Below are 21,423 nucleotides of genomic sequence, written 5' to 3'. Positions count from 1 at the left end.
ATAAGATAAGTTTCCAAATATTTCAAAAGAACAATCTAAAGAATTAAAAAAAAAACTAAGAAAAATTAACTTGTTTGTGCAAATTACTTCAAATTCAATCCTTATGATATATTTGGATCGATACGGAAGATCAGTTAGATTGTAATATCTTAACCGCACAAAGCGGACTTCAAGTTGTTAACATTAATTGATAAAAGGAATCCTAAACAAGGAAAACAAGCAAAGGAATGAAAAGTTGAGGTAACATGAAGACAAAGAGATCCCATCAGTAACTCTCATCAACCTAAGCTTTGGCTCAGTTTGGAAGAATATTAATACAAATATGTAGAGCGCAAAATTTTATATTTTGTATGTATTTATACTGTATATATTTATATTTGTATTCTTTCCAAATTGAGCCTTCTAGCAAATTTGCATTGCCAAATTCAGTACTAAGTGAATCAATTATCCCAAATTAAAGAAAATAAATAGTTCTTTACCAAATGTATATGCAGTTGGATACGTAAATTGCTCGGGAAGACCGTTCCTGAATTCATTGATGCGTTCCAAATCTGATACTTTGTTCCTCGCAATCTCATTTGCATTCAGAGGCCTCAATCTTATAGAAACAAAAATCTTCTGTTCGCATGTACCTTTCTCTTGCGCCTTCTCCCAATGCAAAAGCTCCTCCCCACTGATTTGCCCCATATCTACACCCCTTCCCGCTATCACCTCCTATAGCCAAAATGAAATGGGGAATATGGTCAGACATATAACTGACATGAAGAACACAGGAAACAAAATATGAAAAAAAGATGGTACAAATGGATGTCAACGGTAGTCACAGCTTTTCCCCTACTCCACAGAAATGCAAGATGGTCCAGATGTTACAAACGAGGTTGTACTCGTATACAATATCAGACCCAATCTCCATTATAACTTCATTGTCTACAACAACTACCCAATGATGATTTAGTTCTAATTAAACCCTATTAAGATCCGCGCCAACTTTTTCAGCAGCAATATAGCCCAATTGTACCATCAGAAAAGAAAAGCTGATAGAATTTCTGATTAAATTCGTCATGAAAATCGTTGCTCTGGTAGAATTTCCGATTTCGCATGTAATTATAATAACAGGTGACATCACATGCGTCAGTGCGAGTATTAAATTGCAGTTTTCAAAAGTTTAGATATTGGAGTGATATATTTTAAAGTTCGGGTACTAACTTCAGTTTAGGATACTAGACTGAAATTAAAAAAAAAAACAAAAAAGAAAAAACATTGCTCCTTACTGGATGAAGTCTCCCTAATGCATATTCCAAAATAAAGTTTGACTGGGCCAAGGTCAGCCTAGGCCCAGCTCGTATTGAACTTTGAGCTTATATTTTGGCTCAGAGCTGCGGTCGGGCCAGCATCAAAAGAAACAAGATTTTTGTAAATCTATGATGGATAATGCCACATAAAAATCGAAAATAAGTCTTGGCCGATCCCACTTTTACGGCAGGATCTTTTAAATGATTTTCCGAAACTAAATCCAACAGTCACAAGATCTCATTTCTGATGATCTCGGACACAGAGAAATATATACCCTTAGGCTATGTTTGGTTGGAAGAAAAATACAGGAAAAGAAAAGAAAAGATAAAAAAACCTTTATAAACCTTCGATAGATTCTTTTAACTTTGCCTTCCTTTCTTTACCTTTTCCTTCAAACCAAACGTAGCCTTATTCTCTCCACGGGGTGGGAAGGATAACTGAATCTTGAACATCTGCAAAGGAAAGCGGGCGCGGGTTTCCTCAGCGGCCTTAAGGTTTCTCACTTCTCTAGTATTGTTGACCATTAATATAATAATCATGCTTATTCCAGCTATTTCATTCCCACCGGCGAACGCTGTTCGTTTCCCTTACAGCTGCTGCTTCTGCTCCGGCCTGGTCTCTCCTGCCAGAATGTCTCGCCTTCAGGTCTTCGCTTCCTCGAGCCAGGAGCCAAGCCCTCCTGCAACCACACCGGTGCTGGAAGCGAAGCCCAAGCCCTGGTTGCTCGTCGGCCTCGGAAATCCTGGCAAAATGTACCGAGGCACCAGGCACAATGTATGACCCCTTCTCTCTGTTGATGCTTTACGTGCTTTTCTTTCTGTTCTGAGCTCTATATGCTTTTCTTTAGAGTAAAAAATGTTAAGAAATGTGACATAGATTTGTATTCCAATGGATGGATTAAGTATGGAAGCAGAATGTTGTATTTGTGTTAGCAATTGCAAGATTGCATCTAGGAACTGTAATTGGTTCTGTGTTGTCAACTGGTTACTTAGGAACACGTCTCTCGCTTCTATTTTAATGTCTCTTCACTGAAGAAGAAAAGTAGCCCTATTACTACATAAGTCCATGAAAGATAGTCGTTAGCTGCAAAAGAAACACCACTAAAAATTTTACTGAAATCAGGTTGCGGGTGGTACCCAAGATTGGGATATGTTACGTCTGGTGTTATGTCGTTATGCTCAAGCTTTCTTGTCTGCATCGGCCCCAATTCAATGTTTAGGTCTTAGTGTTGTTGACCTTTAAAACTTAAAGGTCTGGATCCAATGGATCGTGGGGATGGAGGATATTGAAAGTATCATATGGATGCTAAAGTCCTGTAGTTGACAATGGATAGTATTTTCTTTATTGTCAAGGAAGGATTTTTCTTGCTTTATGTGATGGTAAAATCTGGACCTGACAAACGTGTGAGCACAGGCTTGAGTATGAGAGTGGTGGCTTTGTGCCAAAAAAATGTCAAAGGTTAGGTCTGTATCTAGTCTATCCCTCCCAAGACCCCAGATAACTGGGACCAACATTGGGCAGTGGCCTTTAAGGACTTCCCTTTTTTGCCACTTTTTTTATCTCCAATTTTGTTTGTTCTTTTTCTCAATTTGGTCATTTGTAGACTGTTCCCATAAAAGGGTAGTCTCATCACTAGGAACCTTCGGTACCTGAATTTCCTACTTCAGTTTGTCAAGCTGGAATTTGAGACATGGGAAACAACAGCACATACTCCTGATCTTCAATGCCATATAGGCCAGCCATGGTTTTGAAGTGGACCTAATTCTGTGAAAACTTGGATGATTGGCACCATTATCAGTGGATGTGTTGAGTGCAGTTAAAAATTCAGGATGGAGTACTGTTCAGAAATCTGCCTTCATTGGATCATTACCAATAGATGTTCAACATTTAGTTTCATCAAGTTCAATGTGACGATTTTATCACATATGTATAATATACTAGGATGGAATATCTACTATTTGAGTATAGTAAATAAATAATCAGTTGAAGTTATAATTTGGATTAAAGAAAATTTGATTGATAAGTGAAAATTGAAGTCATCATGGTGAGGGTTGCTTGATAGTATCAATGGACTCCATCTTGAGAGGATTGTTCTATCATAATTCATAATAGTTGGTTTCATCCCACAAAGACAGACTAAACAGTCCACATGGTTGTCTCTGGATATGGGCACGACAAAATTCAGTGTTGATACTTGATAACTGTTCATTTGGGAATCTAGGTCAATCTGGTATGGGATGGGAGGAGTCTGTATAGACCATATGGGTAATGCACTACCCAATTGTTCAGGACCATCTCTGGAGAAGCATTTCCTATAATTAAACTTCTCTTATTTATTTATTTTTTGGTGGATAACTCTTAACTTTCAAGGCTTAAAATCAGCATATGCTCATATTGGTCTCTAAGAAACTGTATAAGCAAATCTAGAGTTTCTTCTTCGATCATGAACAACTCATTTGGGTGGTTTCTAAGCTCAGAAAACAGCATAAAGCAGGCACAGTAGCAGGGGATAAGGTGGGTAGGTCAGATCTGGTTTGGGAGCCACCACGCCTGTGTGCATTGTAAAAGCTATGTTTCGAGAGTAGTGAAGAGTCTGTATGGTGTTGTAAGCTGACTCAACCCATTGCTTCTGTATTGTCCCCTCCAGTCCTACCTATTGGACTACTGGGGTTTCTCTTTTTATATCATATTAATAAAAAATCTTTTTGATCATGGTAATGATTAAAAAAGCAGAGAGCAGAGAATGGATATGCTGCCATTAGAAGACAGGCACGGATAAAAGAAAGCTTGAAACCAAAGAGGAAATAGAGCTGAAGTAGACAAGATGGCATGTCTAGGGTTGTCAACAGGCTCTAAAGTCCAAAATATGACCTTGTTATCTCAGATTCAGATGACCTGTTTACATAATCGGAGTGAATGTGGATTTAACTTGATCCGATCCGATTAAAATTCAAATATGATTATATTATAATATGTATCGATTTTAATATATAAAATTTATATAATTATATATAAATAATAAAAATATATGATTTTTATTATTATACTATATATAAGTTTATATAATAAAATCAATATTTCATATTTATATTAATTTGTATTATTTATTATATATAAGTTAAAAAGTAATTAACTTTTTTTAAAGTTTTCTTTATTTTAAAAAATGAAGTAGAGATGGATTGGAATCCGATATCTTCAAATCTGATAGGATTTCGGATAAGATTTGGATTTGAATTTCCACTAATAGGATTTAGATGTTGTTGAATCTGATTCTAATTCAATCCATAGGACCTTGCATAACAAGATGATAACGATTTTTAGAATGGGCCTACAAGGAACCAGTGGGGTCCATAGGACCACCTATCCATTAGCAAACTAACCCTTTCTATCATTAAATCTATAAAATGGGGGGTGCCCATAAAAAAAAAAGAAAAAAAATCTATTAAGTGGGGGTTTGGAGACCAGGCTTGGGGATTACAATGGAGTTGCCTTTTCATCTCACTAATGAATTCATTTTTTACTGTTGTTCATAAAAAAGGAAAGGTATTAAGATGATGCATCAATGGTAAATACATAGATTATCTTTACCTATAGCCTGCTAAAATTTTCTTTTGCTTCTTACTTTTAGCAATAAAAGTTTCTTACTTCTTACTTCTGCTAAAATTCCTTGTTTTCTCTAACTTCCATTTCATTTGAGGTTGCAATAGATATTTTGAGATAACCCTAGCATTTATGCTTGTGTATTGGGGAAGGTGGGTGGGTTGTGATATGCTGGAATCATAAACATGACCTTGAGGTTACAATAACATACTTAACTTGGGGCAAGATTTGCTAATTCACTGCAGAGTTGCAAGAAATCTTTGGGCAAGATTTTTGGGGCTGTTTGAAGTACATTGCTGTTTTCAAGAAAAATTATTGGCAGTTCTAAGGAGTTGGCAACTGAAAGGTCTTTCTAAAGAAGGCAAGGTTATTTGGGGAGTTGGGCCAGCTTTAGTGGTTTGGACTTTGGACGATTTGGATGGAAAGGAACAAAATACTGTTGGAAAACAAATTCGTTACAAAAAGAATTTATTGAAAGGATTTTGGGGTAGGTTGTATTCTTGGATAGGATCACATTGTTCAGGAATAGGCCTTATATCTCCTTTTTTGATTCTGGAGTTCTTTTGGCTTGTTTTTTTGAGTAATACAATACTTTACCTTTTTCTCAAAAAAAAAAAGAAAAAAAACTTAACTTGGAGCATGAGCCCAATGAGCAAATGATACAATATTGGTCCACCCAGTATTTTAAAAAGTATACAAGGTTTGCTTACACTTTGAGGCAATGCTTAAGAAAAATGCGTTAGACTCAACTCTTGAAATGCCTTTTGTTTGCATTTCTATATATACATACATATTTATTCACATATATGTATGCATACTTGTGTTGTTTCCATTCTTATTTAAAACCATTTTATATATTACCAAACATTTGAGCTTCTTGATAGCTATCAGTTATTACATGATTTCAAAGAATGCAATGGCTTTCTCTAAAGCTCCTAATGCTCTCATCTCTTTTGTTTATGTGATTATTTATTCATTTATATGCTTTCCCTGCATGAGAATATATTTCTCTTCTGCATATTTCTATATCTTCTTCATTTTTTTGAGAAAGGTAAAGTATTGGTATTGTATTGAATTACTATAAAGGCAAAGTACATCAGCCCAGCTCATATTAGTTTGATGTTTTTCTTAAAATTGATAGTGTAAAAGCTTACTGCTAATCCATTGAAATGTCTTTGCACCTTGTCACCTACGGTACCCAGATACCAGTGCAAGGGTTGCTGTATTGTGTTGGATACTTCAACTTTTAGTGTAAATTTTGTATGTGATACTGTATTCAGTAATGCCCTTGATGTTATCTGGGTAATAGCTTGCCACATGCCTTTTTGTTTTTAAACATAGGGTGTACTTATTCACCACCATGGACAGACTTTTCTATGTGAAAAGTTTTAACATCCTTAATTTTGGTGCTTTAACGAAGGTTATTTGAGCACTATCCAATGAGCTCTACATCACGGATAACTTTCATTCAGTAATGGATGAACTGCATGTTCAAGGATATTGCAGTTTATAATAATTAATTTGGTTTGGCTCTTTGTTCTTTATTTATTATCAGTTAATATATCTAATGCTTTTTTGGATGCATTGGTTACAGGAATTCTTCTTTTCCCTATTCTTTTTCTTTCATCTTCTTATTGTGCCAATGGATGGGCCTTTTTCCAGGTGGGTTTTGAGATGTTAGACACCATAGCTGAAGCTGAAGGAATATCTATGAGCGATGTTAGCTTCAAAGCTCTTTTAGGAAAAGGTTTGCTTGTGCAAGTAACTCTTTAGGTCTTAAAAAAATGTGTCTTGTTATCACTTTACATAGAATAGCATCATCATAGTTAACCAATGAGCAAAGTCATTGTCTTCAGATTATTATTTTGAAGTGTTGAAGAAAATGTTCCATACTTTAAAATTTAGATTTTGTATTACTCACTTTTCTTATGATATAATTAATATATTGATCTGATTTCTAATGACCACTTCTATTAGGAATTTCTTATTGTTCACATTAGATACAACTTTGCTCAAGGATGTGTTTTACTCGTTCCTTAACAATTTTCAGATAATTCAGTAAGACATCTTTCTCCTAGATTTTTCCCTTCACTGTCATAAGGTTTTAGATGATGCATCTGGATGACTCCATGATATTGGCATTCACTAAGCAAGTTTTTTTAACAAATACATTTCTTATATCCTCTTTAGTAATCATTATAAGATATTTCTGGGTATTTCTATCTGATTTAGAAAATTAAATGTGTAATATTTTTGCTGCAGGGCCTGCTGCTCACCCTGCTGGGCAGTTAAGTGTTTCTTCTTAACTAATGAAATACTTTCTGTTATTTATCAAAAAAAGAAAAAAAAATGCTGCAGGGCAAAAAGTTGGGGAATGGGGACCTTATCTTTCTCCTGATGTTTTTGATGTTTCAGAGGGATCTCCTCACATCCCAATATATGACCATTCTTCTCTCTTCCCCTTCAAAAGACCCGAAACAGCAGGAACCATACAAGAACAAGTCAATTGAATAAGCACAGCTGAAAACAGTCAGTTTTACTTGCTCCATTAGTAGGTCTAGTCTATATGGAGCTCATCTATTGCTTTTAGTAAACATAAATAGGTCTATTGGTCGGCTGTATTCCTCACTGTATGCTTCCTTCTCCATGAATTCCTTTTGCAATACATAATATAGTTTTTATACATGTTCCACAAGGGAGAGGGTGGGCCTTGGCACAACAGTTGGGTCGCCCCATTGCGACCTGGGTGACCAGGGTTCAAATCTTGGAAACAGCCTCTCCGTATGTGCAGGGGTAAGGCTGCATACATCTACCCCTCTCCAGACCCTGCATTGGCAGGAGCCTTGTACAGTGGGTTGCCCTTTTACATGTTACACAAGGGAGCTTCTTTGTTGGGCAAGGGCTTTTCTTGGAACTCTGAAACTCTAAACTCCAAAGGCTTGTATTCATCACCCATCTTAACTCACCAAATCCTTAACCCACCTATATGGGATTGCATGCATGAATCCTGCTTCAGTGTTTCACTCTATCAAGGGACATATCCTGAAAACTCTATATGCTAACATGCTCACCTGTTAATTATTAAAAAAAAAAGAAATCCTGAAAACTCTATAGAACAGTTGCAAGGACAATGTTGTATGTAGTAGAGTGTTGAGCAGTCAAGAAACATCATTCCAAAAAACGAATAAGAAATGCTTAATGGATGAGTGGAAAAACTAGAAAGCTAAGGTCAGAAATGAAATCATTTTAAGGAACCTAGGAGTAGCTCCAATAGGTGATAAAATGAGAGAAGGTAGACTTAGATGCTCCCATCACATGCATTGAAGACCACCTACAGCACCTGTAGGAAAAAGTGATCGGTTACAAGTTGAAGAGGTTAGACGGTCTAGGGGCAGACCAAAAAGGACATGGGTTGAAGTGGTAAGAAATGATTTAGGTGCTCATAGTTTAATAATGGATAAAGCAGTAAACAGAATGGAATGGAAAAATAGGATTCATGTAGTTTACCTCATATAATTGGGATAAGGCTTAGATGATGATGATGATGGGCCATATCCTCTGTTAAATTGTGAGCCCCCAATTTTTTTATTATTTTTTTTTAACTACTTCAACTTGTATCCTTTTGGCTTGCCTCCAGTTCTGGAACCATCAGATCATTCTTCTAATTGGTCCAGTAGGTAGCCTTTATTCACATACCCATCTCATGCACCGTTTATATTAATACACATTTTGGTTGTTAACAATCACAAAAATAAGTCTTAACTATGTTTAGATCTTATCTTATGTAGACCTTAAATTCGTGCATTTCTTAGGTCTTGATTGGGTTGTTTCTCCATGTGCAGGTCATATAGGAAACATCCCACTTATACTTGCCAAACCTCAGACTTTCATGAATGCAAGTGGTGAGTCTGTAAGTAACTCGTCTCAATAGGTTTCTACATGCAAACCATTATTTTCAATATATATTTTCTAAATCTTAACATCTGGGGCCCATTTCTGAAGGTTGGCTCCATTGTTTCTTATTACAAGATTCCACTGAGTCAAGTACTTGTGGTAAATTATTCAATCCTTATCTGTTTTTTCTTCCTAAATCATTAATATTTCCTCTATTTTTTGCTCTGTGGTGGGTAAACATTATACTTTTATACAGATATTTGATGACATGGATTTGCCATTTGCAAAATTACGTCTCCTACCGAAAGGTGGACACGGAGGGCACAATGGGTACTTTGTTTTGTTCCCTTTTCTTTAATTGCATGTGACACGCTCTCTTGTTAATGATAAGCAACACTTTCCATAATTGAAGCCAATAAGAAAATAATATCAAATATTTAATTTATGTAAGGTAGTTATAGTCATGTTTTCTTCTTCCAACATTACTGGAATCTAGATAGTTAACACTTTCAATATCTTTGATACCAGTGTTTCCTTGGTACATGGATGGGTTCCAAGTATTCAAGTGTCCTTGGGTGTCTAGCACATCAACCTCTGAAGATCATGGCAAAGGACACAGCTATAAATAGCAATTAAATACACAGCTATAAACGCACCAACCGAGGGGTGGCTCGTTGGTATGTTAGCTGGTTCACTCCAGCATTGACGTGGAATTGATTCCTGCAACCACTGATTCGGGGAAAGGGGAGGGGGGTTATTAGTGGTGCATGACACCCAATACCAAAAAAAAATTTGGAATATAGTAAAGGTAAGAAAATTAAAGTATGGACTCCTTATTGGATGGTTTTCCATGTTCAGATATCTTGTTTATGAGTGCTAACTTCTAAGTTCTAAGAGGCAAGGTTTTATGCTGACTTCAGCTTGAGGCATTGCCAAGATCTGTAGAAGGTGTCATCTCAGTGTCCACTGCTAGAGTCTTTAGTTTCAAGGTTCCTGGTATCACTGTTTGATATGCTTCGTCTTGGAGAAGGAAACATCTCCTCTCCATAAATTTTGTTATTATTATTATTATTTATTTATTTAAAGTCTATATCAGTGGATCCTATTAGGAAAAAAAGCATATACTAAAACTATTCTTTTCCCAGTAGTAAATGTCAGTGGGGATGAACTTAATTGGTAAAAAAATATGGTAATAACAAAATTGAATCATCTGTAACTCAATCAAGACAATCGCTTTTCAACAGCATGAGTGATTAAAATTTTAATGCATGGAAAATTAGAGACATCAGAGGAACTGAGGAGCTCAATCATCCCTGCAAATGCACATGGTTGAATTGAAGGCCTCCACTAGTTATTAAAATTTCATAAATTACTTGACCAACAAATTCTCTGTAAATTGAACTTGTCTGATCTGCAGGGGTTCATATTGCCAGACCTGGGTCTGGGTCCTCCTTCACCTTCCAATGGATGACCTCCAATCTTACCCAAATTCCATCCCCACCCAAAAAAGATCATCATCATCATCCATGCCTTATTCCAAATTCCCAACTATATGGGGTGTTGGCTACATGAATCCTGTTTTACCAGTCTGTTCTATTTAAAACCGTATCCACTGTTAAATTATGGTTTAAAAAAAAGATAAATTAGAACAAAAGAAAAGAAAAACAAGGTCATTTATGGTTGACATTATCCTTGGATGTCCTCAAACTTGATGTGTTTACATGAAGTGCTTTTCATGTATGCTTGTCTTTCAAATATTTGTTCAATGAACTGATTTTATCAAATGGTACATTTCTTTTATCCTTGCTGTTCAACCTCCCGCACCACTCCCAAATAGTACATTTCTTAAGCAGTTCCTCAACTCAACAAAGCCCTATCCCAACTCAACAAGGCATTCTTAGTTATCTCGGATTCTCGGTGATCAACAAGATTGTGTCACCAGATATTGTTTGAAGTAAGTTTGTGGGTGGGGACATGATTTCTCATGTTCTTCCTATGGGTTTTCTGACAATGTAGGACATAGGGATGTTGTGGCAGATCCAGGGATTGGTGTAAAGCATGTAAATTTGCTTCAAGTTGGTTCAGATGATGTTGGCAATCAAGGATAGATTTGATTGTCAAGGTTTGTTAGAGCCTTTCCTGGCCTTCTATCAAATGGTGTGACAATAAAGGGGAAAATGTTTACTGTGGAAGGCGCTGAAGCACTTGAAAATAGATAGATGGCTTGGAGATAAGATGATTTTGGGCCTTTTGATTGTGAGGTTATGCATTTTGGTGAGATGAAGAGATATTTTTCTTTAGGTGCTTTGGCCAAAAAACTCGTACCTTGTGTTGGTGTGGAATTTTAAGAAATTCTTATGCAACATAATTCACTCAATCGAGTGATTGAGTTCTTATTTTTTGGGTAAGGCCTATTCAGGGAATTGTATGGATTGTTCCCCTTAATTACATCTCTACAAGAAAGTAGAGAACACCTTTTGGTTCTGACTTAGAGAAATGGATGCATAGAACAAAAGAAAAGAATTTTAGAGTATTCTTACCAAGAACTTTTCATTTGCATTTCTTTTACACCAAGTGTACAAGAATGAGAAAGAAAAAAAAATACAATCAAGAAACTCCACAACAATTCATTTCTTTCTTTATTTTATTTTTGATACAAAGAAGATTTACTTCTCACTCCTTTCTTCACAATAAGCTGTAGTCAATCAGACACAATTCTGACTGTAGATACCCTTAATCTTCTGGATTTTGTATACAAGAAGGGAACTGTAGCCAGTCAAATAGACTATTTGACTGTAGACAGTTTTTATCCCATTGTTCATTTTCATTTGAAGGGAACCATAATCAGCCCTTGGGAATAAGAATGTAGATGGTTTAATCCCTAACCTATCTTGATAGAGGGACCATAACCAACCAAGTAAAAACACCTGGTCGTAGATGGTTTTTCTTTCCCTCTATTTCCTTTCTTAGGAATAAAACAAAAGAGTGAGGAAGTATTTATAGAGAGGACTTTCCTTTACCTACCTTTATTAGTGAGATTTCTTTTTCTCTTCCTTATCTTCCCCTAAGAACTCTTTTTCTTCTCTCTTTATCTTGGCTTTTCTTAAGAATCTCTAAGAGTGGTATGCTTTGAGACACATTTTCTCCTAAGAGGAGACTCTAGTTTCGCCTTAAGGAGCTTAAATAGGGAGTGGGGTAGTAATGCAACTACCCCCTCCCTATAGGTTTAGGACACCTGTCCTTCCCAATTAAGGAGAGGAAATTCCCGTACAGACCTCACTTAATCTTGAAGATTTTAGCTAATGCTCTAGCCAACCCACTTGTGTTATGAGCTATTTTATTTGGGTTTGTTAAAAAAGTTGCCTTCAACACCTTGTATGCTTTCTCCTGTCTCCTATTTATTTGCTATCAAAAGAAAAAAAAAGTGTTTTCCTCGGCTTTTCAGACTCAGGTCATGTCCTTATATTTACTGTTGTTTATATACATACATTTTTTTTTTTGCACTATGGGTTCATATAATCTTATATGTTTTGTTTTGCTAAGTGAAGTTTCTAAGCTTGTGCTGCCCCCTTCCATCTTAGTTACTTGTAGGGGCTCTCTTCAAAATCATTATTGTGCACGAAACTAAGAACTGTTCAGTAAGATACCTTTTCAATTCATTTATTGAAATATGCATAATGATTGAAGGTCTTTCTTGTAGGGAGGATATGACATTTTTTTTTGATAAATATGTGAATTTTTTTTTGACAAGTAATAGAGTTCTATTAATTAAAAATCACAAGTAAAAGGTTACATAGAACAGACTCCCCACAATGAGGCACGAGATGCTGCCTCTAAACTATAACACACATCTTACAGTTGAGCCCAAAAGAACTGATTCCTATATACCCCTTGTTTGGTTAGAAAATCTGCCATTCCATTTGCTGATCTTCTTTCCCATTGAACTGTAACTGTTATATTAGTAGTTAAGTTTTTGAATATTCTTATAGCCCCCCTTTAGGACCAAGCTGCAGTTTCTGGCTCTTTCAGCCATCTAATAGCCAGTTTTATTTGCGTTCAATTATCAAATGTCCCACATCCAGATCCTTCGCAGCTCTACTCCTTTAAGTACAGCTTGGACTTCTACATTAACTGAGTCTCCCTCACCAATAGGACCGAAAATAAGGCTACAATCGGGCCCTCGGCATTTCTGAAGACCCCCAATTCCAGACGGCCCTGGGTTACCTATACTACTGCCATCAAAGTTTAATTTAATAAGTTTTACTCTCCAAAATCATGAATATGCATAAAGTTTACAACTGTTCAAAATTGTGTTTCTTTAATTCATTTTGATTCTATATGCCATATAATATAAAATATTATATATACTTGTTGTAATGGTAAAATCTTGGGCTGTCAATTGTGATAAGGTGGGTCTGGGGCTGAGAGCAGACACTTCTTGTGAAAAAATGTGAAAGGTTAGGACCATATTCAGTCCACCCCTCCCAAGACCCCATTTAGCTGGATCCAATATTGGGTAATGGCCTTTATTTAGTCATAGGCCTGGAAGCCTGGCCCGGCACATGATCACCCTAAGAAGAACTCATTGTTCATCTCTAGTTCTTTTTGTCGTATTAAACAATATAGAAGTGATCAACGGAATGCAACACCAAATCTTTTGCTTGATGAATGGCTAAACTGGTATTGCAATTGATCCTTTTTTCATTGTTAACGTTTGTATCGCAATTGATCGTGAATGACCTGATTGTTCTTGAACTTGTTATCCTACTATCGTTTCTTTTGAGCTTATAATTTTTTATTTTTCTAATTGCAGTATGAGAAGTGTCATTGACCACTTTAAAGGGAGCCGTGACTTTCCTCGTTTGAGGATAGGTAGGCACCCTATTCGTCACTTGTATGATTGTCTGTTTATCTGCATAGTTACAATGCCATAATTAGGTTCATAAAATTTATCCTAGGCATTGGACGACCTCCTGGAAAGATGGATCCTGTCAATTTTGTTCTTCAACCTTTCAATAGACAAGAACGTGATGAGGTAAATCTGTAAAATTGGTGGTTTATGTACCACAGTATGGATTTGAAACCCATGGTCATTACTTGTGTGTCTATATGATTGTCACTGCTCTGGATCCTCATTGTTTAATCTAATATGTGTTTCAGCTGGATTTCACACTTAAGACTGGACTGGAAGCAGTGAGGATTCTTTTGTTTGAGGGATTTGACAAGAGTGCAAAATTTGTTAATACTCCAAAGCCAATGGAACAACTTGGTTAAGAGCTTAAAAGTAAATGCGATCGCTTTGGGAATTACGAGTGAACAAGATTATTGCTAGCTAGGGTAAAATGGTCTGGTGGTTTTTGCTCTTCATGACTGCAATTCATGGGCCCTGTCCAAGAAAGAGCTAGTTCAAAAGCTTGATCGAGACAGACAATCCCCAAACAAGGGGATTTAACTTGTCATTGATTTTTTGTATTTTTCAAACCGGAGATACGAGCAACAATGTTCTTATTATTTTTGTAATCAATTTGCTTTGGATGGGACAACATTAAAATGTAGAAGCAACTTTGCTTCAATGTAGTCAAATAAAGAACCAATTCTAATGATGAGAAACCAGGAGACCTTCATTTATTGTCTTATAAAGCTATAAAAATTTGTATGTTTTAAATTTCTAATGTTGACAATGATATTTAGCTCTATATCCAAATCAATTTTTCTTCTGTTTTCTATTTACTAGTAATTAAGCACATGTGTTCTACGTGAAAAAAATTTCTTCATATTAATTATTTGAATTTTAGATATATCATAGTTAAATAGAATTTTTTTCTTCATATTAAGGCGATGAAGTCATGTGAGTAACTCTTGTTTGTGAAATTTACACCAACTCGATGGAAATTTATAACTTGATTGTATAAGTGGTTGGTCCCTTTAGTTCTTTTATATAGTTTGATTAATATTATATAAATTTGTAAGAAAAAAAAAGAATGAGAGAGGGAGCAAGAGAAAGACTGAGGGAGAGTAAGGGAGAAGAATTAGAGAGAGAGAGAGAGAGAGCTTTTGATTTGACTACAAACTGAAGCTTAGAGTGGGAGATTGAGAGATGACTGTGAGAATGAGAGATAAGGGAGGGAGATCAAGAGATAGTGGGAGGAGGAGAGAAACTGAAAACCTATTTTCAGTATAGGCTTTTTGTTGTGTTTAACATGGATTAAGAGTCCCATTTTAATAACAACCACATAAGCCTTCGATGACATAGTAGGGGTTTTTATAATTTGAAATATAGAGCCGGTTGTTAGAGTTTTGTTGGTTTTTGGGTCAACCTGTAACCTAATTTTAAATATACAACCGACTGTGAATATAATTTTTTATTTAAACTATATATTTCATTTACATTATATAAATAATTTTTACTTATTACACTTAATTTTTGTTTGTCTATAGTATCATTTGAGCCAAACCACTAACCCACTACCCAAAAAGAAAAATAGTTTGATTTCTAGATTGACATTAAATTTTGTATTATATTTTCATCATTGATAAAATTATTTCTTATGTATAATATTTGTTTTTGTTCAATATAATGAATGCATAATATTAAAGATGTACCCAATATTTTATTTTTTATAAATGTATAACATTAAATATGCATCCAAAATTTTTTCTATCTTTTTTTTCTTGTGATTCTTTGTATTTTCTATTTTTAAAAATTTGATTATTTGACTATGACATCATTTCATTTCTAGGTAGATTTTAAAATTGGCCTTCCATTTTCATCATTAATAAAAAATATTTCTTACATTTCATACTTATTTATTTTAATTTTTTTATTATTTAATTATAGTGTTATTCAATAATCCATTTGACCCCAAATAGTCGAATTCCTTATCCACCATCTAGAGGGAAGAAAATGGTTTTGTTTTCAAATTACTTTTCAAAATATTTATTTTTATATTATTAAAATTAATATTTTGGATTTAATTATAAGAAAAATATATCTTAAATCTAGGGTTTAATGAGAGAGAATAGGAAAGCATTTTCATTTCCAATTGGTTTTAAATTTTACGTTCCATTTCCATCATTAATAAAAAAACATTTCTTATTTATCATACTTATTATTCTTTAATATGTATACTAAAAATGTTTTAATTTTTTTTTTCATTTTATTATTTAATCGTGGCAATATGGATTGACCCATTTGATACAAATGGTTTAAATTCTTACCACTACTTAGATGAAAACACTATTTTTTTAGGTAGATTTTAAAGCATAAGCTTTTATGTTATTGGAATTATTAATTTATTAAATATGGATTTAATTAATTGAACTTAATGATGAGAAAAAACAAGAATGACTTAAATATATGATTCAATGAACATGAATGTAAGTTAATAACTTAAATGTTGGATTTAATGAGAGGATTGAATGCATTGAATATCTTAAAATTACCTTTCTTCAACTCATTTAATATCAATAACTGACTATCCTAATTGCCCTCATTTTTTATCAATAAATTTAAATATATAGGGGTAAATTTTGCCCTCAAAAAATTATAGAAATATTCTTGAGACCATTCGTGCTTTTTAAAGTAGTATAGATATATAACTCAACATCTAAAGAACCACCATCTTTGTTGAGGGAAGTGGAGCTCTGATGTGTGGAATGATGCATACTCTGATCTTAGAGGAAGCCTTCCACATCAACTGTGCTTCTTATAGGAATGACAATGGGGCGGATTGGGGTCTGGTTTTGCATGCCCTGCCCCGTCTCCACCCCAAACCCCATCGGGGCTAGAAATCTCAATTCCATCCCCGTTTTTGTGGGAAACGGATTCCCTAAATTTGCTCTGCCCCACCTTAGTATTTGCAAATTTATTTATTTTTATTTTTTTTTAAATCTACTTTAAACTGTATTATATTATGTAATATAATAAAGTTGGGGCGGGGTGGGCAAATACCATCCTGCCCCATTCCCATTCCCATTCTAATACTTATTTACTTTCTTTTGTTTTGTATCTTTTTGATACAAAGGGAAGTGAAGCTTCCCAAGCACAAAATCCTAATCAAGTCAGCTAATATTGAAAGCTCAGCTCTCATTTTCTTGTATAAATGTTGGTCGGAGTGAACTGGACATAAATAAACCCAACTTTGGTATATGGTGGTTACATTCTCTGGTAAGTTTCAAGTTTAAACAAGTGGGGCTCCATAATTTGGCTGGGTAACACCTGAGAAGACTTAAAGTCAGACCGGGAAATAGTAGTCTTGCATGGGAATGCTAACAAGAGTGGGTTTAGCACAGGTTTGCCACAATCCTTACCCGACCCTCAAGTGTTTCAATTCGAACATGACCTGATCCAACTAAAAAATTTCCAAACCCGACTCAACTCCATAGAGTCTAACCTGATACCGACACAACTCATTGACATCCCTCGTCTTGCATTACACTATTTCAAGTGGGATGAGGCTGAGAAATGGAGAATTGTTAGTTGTTAATAGAGAAGAGGAAATTAGACCTGCCATATGAGCAACCGGTGTGGGATAGACTATAGAGCATGCTGCCAAATCAAGAGATTCAAGACACGAGTTAGAAAAATGAAAGTAGGGGAAATCGGTGTATAGGGACGGTTAGACTGTTTGGGCTGAAAATTGTTCAGGCAGTCGGTTCCATTTTACCCTAAATCCGGTCTTTAGTAAAAAACCATTGAATTAGTCAATGAACTGTTGACCAGGATGGTTTGATTATTGAACCGTTTGACCTAGAGAACAGTTTGCGACAATGTTTTGAAAATTGAGAAATCTCAGATTTGTGCAAATCTGTCTCTCTCGTGCGAGACAGTGAGAGAGATCTGAGATGTGTGAGACAGTGAGTGAGTGAGTGAGTGAGTGAGAGAGAGAGAGAGAGAGAGAGAGATCTGAGATTAGATCTATTTTCATCGCTAATTTGCCACCATCGCCGCCGCTGTTGCCGATGTAGTTCGCCATCGCCATCGCTATTACCGTCACTACTGCCGTTGTAAGTCACTCTCGTTGTTGCCATTGCAACCTGCAACTCCTCATCTTCTTCTTCTAAACTCTTTCAGCCGATAGTTTTCTCAAATCTCTCTCATTCAAACCTTATTTTCTCTTATATAGTTATATTTATATGCATCTTACCCTAATATTCCAATCTAATGGGTAAGATGTTCAAACCATTTGATCCAAACAGTTGAACCGCTGACCCAAAAACTGATGGCCAGAACAATTCCATTTCCAAGTCAATTTTTTTAAGCTTTGCTGACTGCACAGGTGAAAAGAGATGAAGAGATAAGATTAACTGAATGCAATAGTTATTCAGCAGGCTGTAGAACCAATTGTAAAACTTACATGATACCCACAACCATTCAATTTCTCAATACAAGAGACCCTGGAATTAAATTGTAAGAAAAGACATTGGAGTATAGTTGATTAGCTGTATGAATGAAATGTGACATTGTGGTCCATTCAAGCCTTTAGAGTAGGGCCCTTCCTTTTGTTGGTTCTCTTTGATATGTGGGGGCAGGTTGAGGTTGACACCTGAGAGAGAGAGACAGGGGTTTTGTCCAGTAAAGGAACCTGGCGCTAATCCACCTTGTGTCCTCTTCTGGTGGGGTAGCAATTTCTACAGGTGGTACCTGGTTTGTTGGCTGGTTTTAATTTTGACATTCTTCTGGTAGCCAATACAATGAAAATAATACCAGTGATAATAAAATTGGTGCAAAGCTGCCGATCTCCAAGTCATAGCAGAGTCGGAAGGAGGCTGCAAGTATATATAATATACCTGATCCAAATTTAATCCATTAATATTTGGTTTTGAACAAAATTTCATCAAATTGGATAGCAATAGGATTTGAATATTGTTAATAAGCTAAGTGAAAATTGTTCGAAATATTATATATTAGAAATGACTTTAATATTGTGTATCATGATCAATAAACTGACTAGAAAATAACTCTTTGAAACTTGAATATATGTCTCTTTAGTAAACATGGAACATTCAGGCACATATATTGATCACCTTAATTAGATTGAATTCAAATTAGAATTGGATTGTAACCCTAGTTGAGCTGAATGAATGGCAGCCCAAATGATTTAAGTGGATCAGTCTGGTCAAATTTGCACTGATGCAAAACCATGACAGTGCAAATGATTTAAGTGTAAATTTTGATCTATTTTTGTTTTAAATTTTAGCTTATTTTGTTTGATTGTAGTATAAATGAAGTAAAATAAGATACAAATCCTAATAAATTAAAACTCAATTAAACAAGAATTTGCATTCTTTTCATTTCACTCCCATGCATTTGTACTAGTGCAAATAAAATTGCACCGCAACCAAATACAGCCTAAGGCTCAATTTGAAATGCATACAATTTGAAATGTATATATATAAACGCTTAGATATGCTAATGAAATGCATACAAATTCCATAAATACATTAATAACACTAAATTTAAAATCAAATAGAAAAAATAATGTATAAATACATAGAAAATGTATATTTTAATGGTGTATACGAAAAAATATATTACAATTAATATAGCGGGATGCATAAATATCATACAATTGTATTGATAATGCACAAAAAAGTCGACCAAATATTAAATTCTCAAATATAAATTAAAATATCAATTATTAACTTATAAAAATATATAATCTTAGTTTAAAATATATCAAATCTATTAAAATTTTTAAGATACATATTTATATAAAAATTTTTAATTACTAAAATAATTATTACATTATTAATATTTTTATTTCTATGACCAATTAGAACAAAGGATAAGGGAACAAGTGATGCAAGCAACATAATTGATTTGAGAATCTCTTTTGCAAAGATTCCACCAATGAAGGACACGGTCCACCATATATTGAGTGGGGCATTGCACTTTTTTTTTTTTTTTTTCTTTTTAATAGACAAATCCAAATTAGACCAGATGAACTGGACTATATATATGCTATAGCAACTGTCCAAATAAATACTAGGGGGACTTCACTAAAAGCGGAATACAAAATAGATTTTAGACTTAAAAACAGCTTAATTAAATCCAATAATATTATTGATATATGATAAAGTTTTTTATTTTATAATAGTAACCAAATAATGTCCCCAATGGCCAATGCCCATACTCCCTCGTTAATTAAGCAAATAACCAGATGGCAAAGACGCAAAGTTATTCCTTATTGGAGTTCTCAATCTTTGTCCCTTTCCACATTCACTGCCTATTTGATATTTCTATTTCTATCAGTTCAACTTCAAACACTATATACGTAATACGTGATTCAACAAATAGGCGATTTCATGGAGCCATTATCCATACTTTCTATACACCAATTTTGCCTATCAAGAGTTTTATTTGATCAAATTTATTTTTTTAGAACAAATTGAAAATAACCCAAACCTGCCTATTATCATTTAAAATATATTAAATTCTTTAAACTCTTTATATATGACATTACTACAACTCTACAATGCAAGCACCCAGTTGCATCAAGAATCGAGTTCGGCTTCTGTTCGGGCAGCCTTTACTGCCTTATATTGAGAATATCACATGCTTTATTTTATGGAGAGATATTCCCAATCCAAAGGCTGTTAGAATGGTGTGGACATGAATTTGTCCTGACTGAAGCTGGTCTCTCAAGAATCACGATACCACCTTTTTAATTTTTTTAAAAGATGCATTGAAATTTATTTGGTGAAGACGCATACATGCTGATTGCAATCTCAAAAATAATTATGACTTGATTTTGATGATGTTTTCATTTCATCAACTTTGGTCAGTTTAACCCCGTGCTCACACCATTCCAATTCCAACAATCTTTTGTAACTTTGCATCGAGAATATATTCCCATGAAATAAAACACATTAATACGAAAATATTCACAATCAAAGGCTGTGTTCGAACAGTTGCACCGATCAAAACCAAACTCCGAGCCTCCTTTTAACAAATCTCAAAATATAAGAGATGCAAATTTGTTAACACTCCGGATCTGCCGCCCTGTATTGGGAACATCATCCGAACCAATTTGCTAATGCCATTGCCCCATGTTGCCAAATCACTGAAAACACCACAATACATCTCGTAATTACAAAATGGCCCCAATTTTCGAGATAAATGCAGCATCTTGACCAGACTCTCTCGCTCTCTCTGGACTATCTCATCCGTGACGAAGTGGTCCCCCCTCTCTCTCTTGTGGATATTGTGCACGGGTCATGGGGGACACGTACGGGCCTGGCCCCCGTGTTGGGAAAGAGGCCAAGGTGGTAGTGGGCCAAGCTTTAGAGCCCACCAGCCCATACGTGACGTGATAACGCATCTTATTATTATGCATGTGAACTGGTTCCCAATTCCCGTCTTCCAAGAAAGCGAAGCCCACCCTGACCCGGCCCCAACTCAACTCCATGAACTTCCTCTCCCTCCACCACTCCACCCTCCACGAATAAAGCAGATTCCCCGTCCCCACGTCCCCACCAGACCTACCCAACATCCCTCCAAAAGAGAGACAGTTTGTAGGTGCCAGATCATTCCACGTGGCACCCATGCAAACCACGACAAACACAACATTGGATTATCTCTCTCGCTAATTAATTAATTAATTCCATATGTTTTTACTTTTTATAATAATCTCA

At 35.2% G+C, this 21,423-nt stretch overlaps 1 protein-coding gene across 3 annotated transcripts; it reads left to right on the top strand.

The window, feature by feature from the left end:
* Window positions 1-1,628: 1,628 nt before the first annotated feature.
* On the top strand, window positions 1,629-14,437 carry LOC104603013 (peptidyl-tRNA hydrolase, chloroplastic-like). Of its 3 annotated transcripts, XM_010266912.3 has the most exons (9): window positions 1,629-1,787; window positions 1,887-2,067; window positions 6,556-6,640; window positions 8,736-8,803; window positions 8,896-8,946; window positions 9,044-9,117; window positions 13,601-13,659; window positions 13,746-13,822; window positions 13,948-14,437. In XM_010266912.3, exons 2-9 carry the CDS (start codon window positions 1,924-1,926, stop codon window positions 14,059-14,061), a joined length of 672 nt encoding a protein of 223 aa, XP_010265214.1. In that variant the 5' UTR covers window positions 1,629-1,787; window positions 1,887-1,923; the 3' UTR covers window positions 14,062-14,437. The 3 variants fall into 3 exon arrangements, with proteins under 3 accessions (XP_010265214.1, XP_010265213.1, XP_088758598.1); XM_010266911.2 differs by lacking the exon at window positions 1,629-1,787 and having other exon boundaries at window positions 1,794-2,067; XM_088902472.1 differs by lacking the exons at window positions 1,629-1,787; window positions 8,896-8,946; window positions 9,044-9,117 and adding an exon at window positions 7,156-7,180 and having other exon boundaries at window positions 1,794-2,067; window positions 8,736-8,795.
* Window positions 14,438-21,423: the final 6,986 nt, after the last annotated feature.

The sequence above is a fragment of the Nelumbo nucifera genome, chromosome 4, assembly GCF_055504915.1.
Source record: "Nelumbo nucifera cultivar China Antique chromosome 4, China Antique-T2T, whole genome shotgun sequence".
NCBI lineage: Eukaryota > Viridiplantae > Streptophyta > Magnoliopsida > Proteales > Nelumbonaceae > Nelumbo > Nelumbo nucifera.
The sequence above is the reverse complement of the archived record's forward strand: the minus strand, read 5'-3'. Positions and strand labels throughout refer to the sequence as shown.

What these genes read in the sequence shown, in the direction of transcription:
- LOC104603013 (XM_010266911.2), top strand. Translation starts at nt 1,831, where the DNA reads ATGCTTATTCCAGCTATTTCATTCCCACCGGCGAACGCTGTTCGTTTC. An exon ending in CACTGAGTCAAGTACTTGTG is followed by an intron (nt 8,947 to 9,043) that starts GTAAATTATTCA and finishes ACTTTTATACAG; the next exon opens with ATATTTGATGACATGGATTT. An exon ending in ATAGACAAGAACGTGATGAG is followed by an intron (nt 13,823 to 13,947) that starts GTAAATCTGTAA and finishes TATGTGTTTCAG; the next exon opens with CTGGATTTCACACTTAAGAC.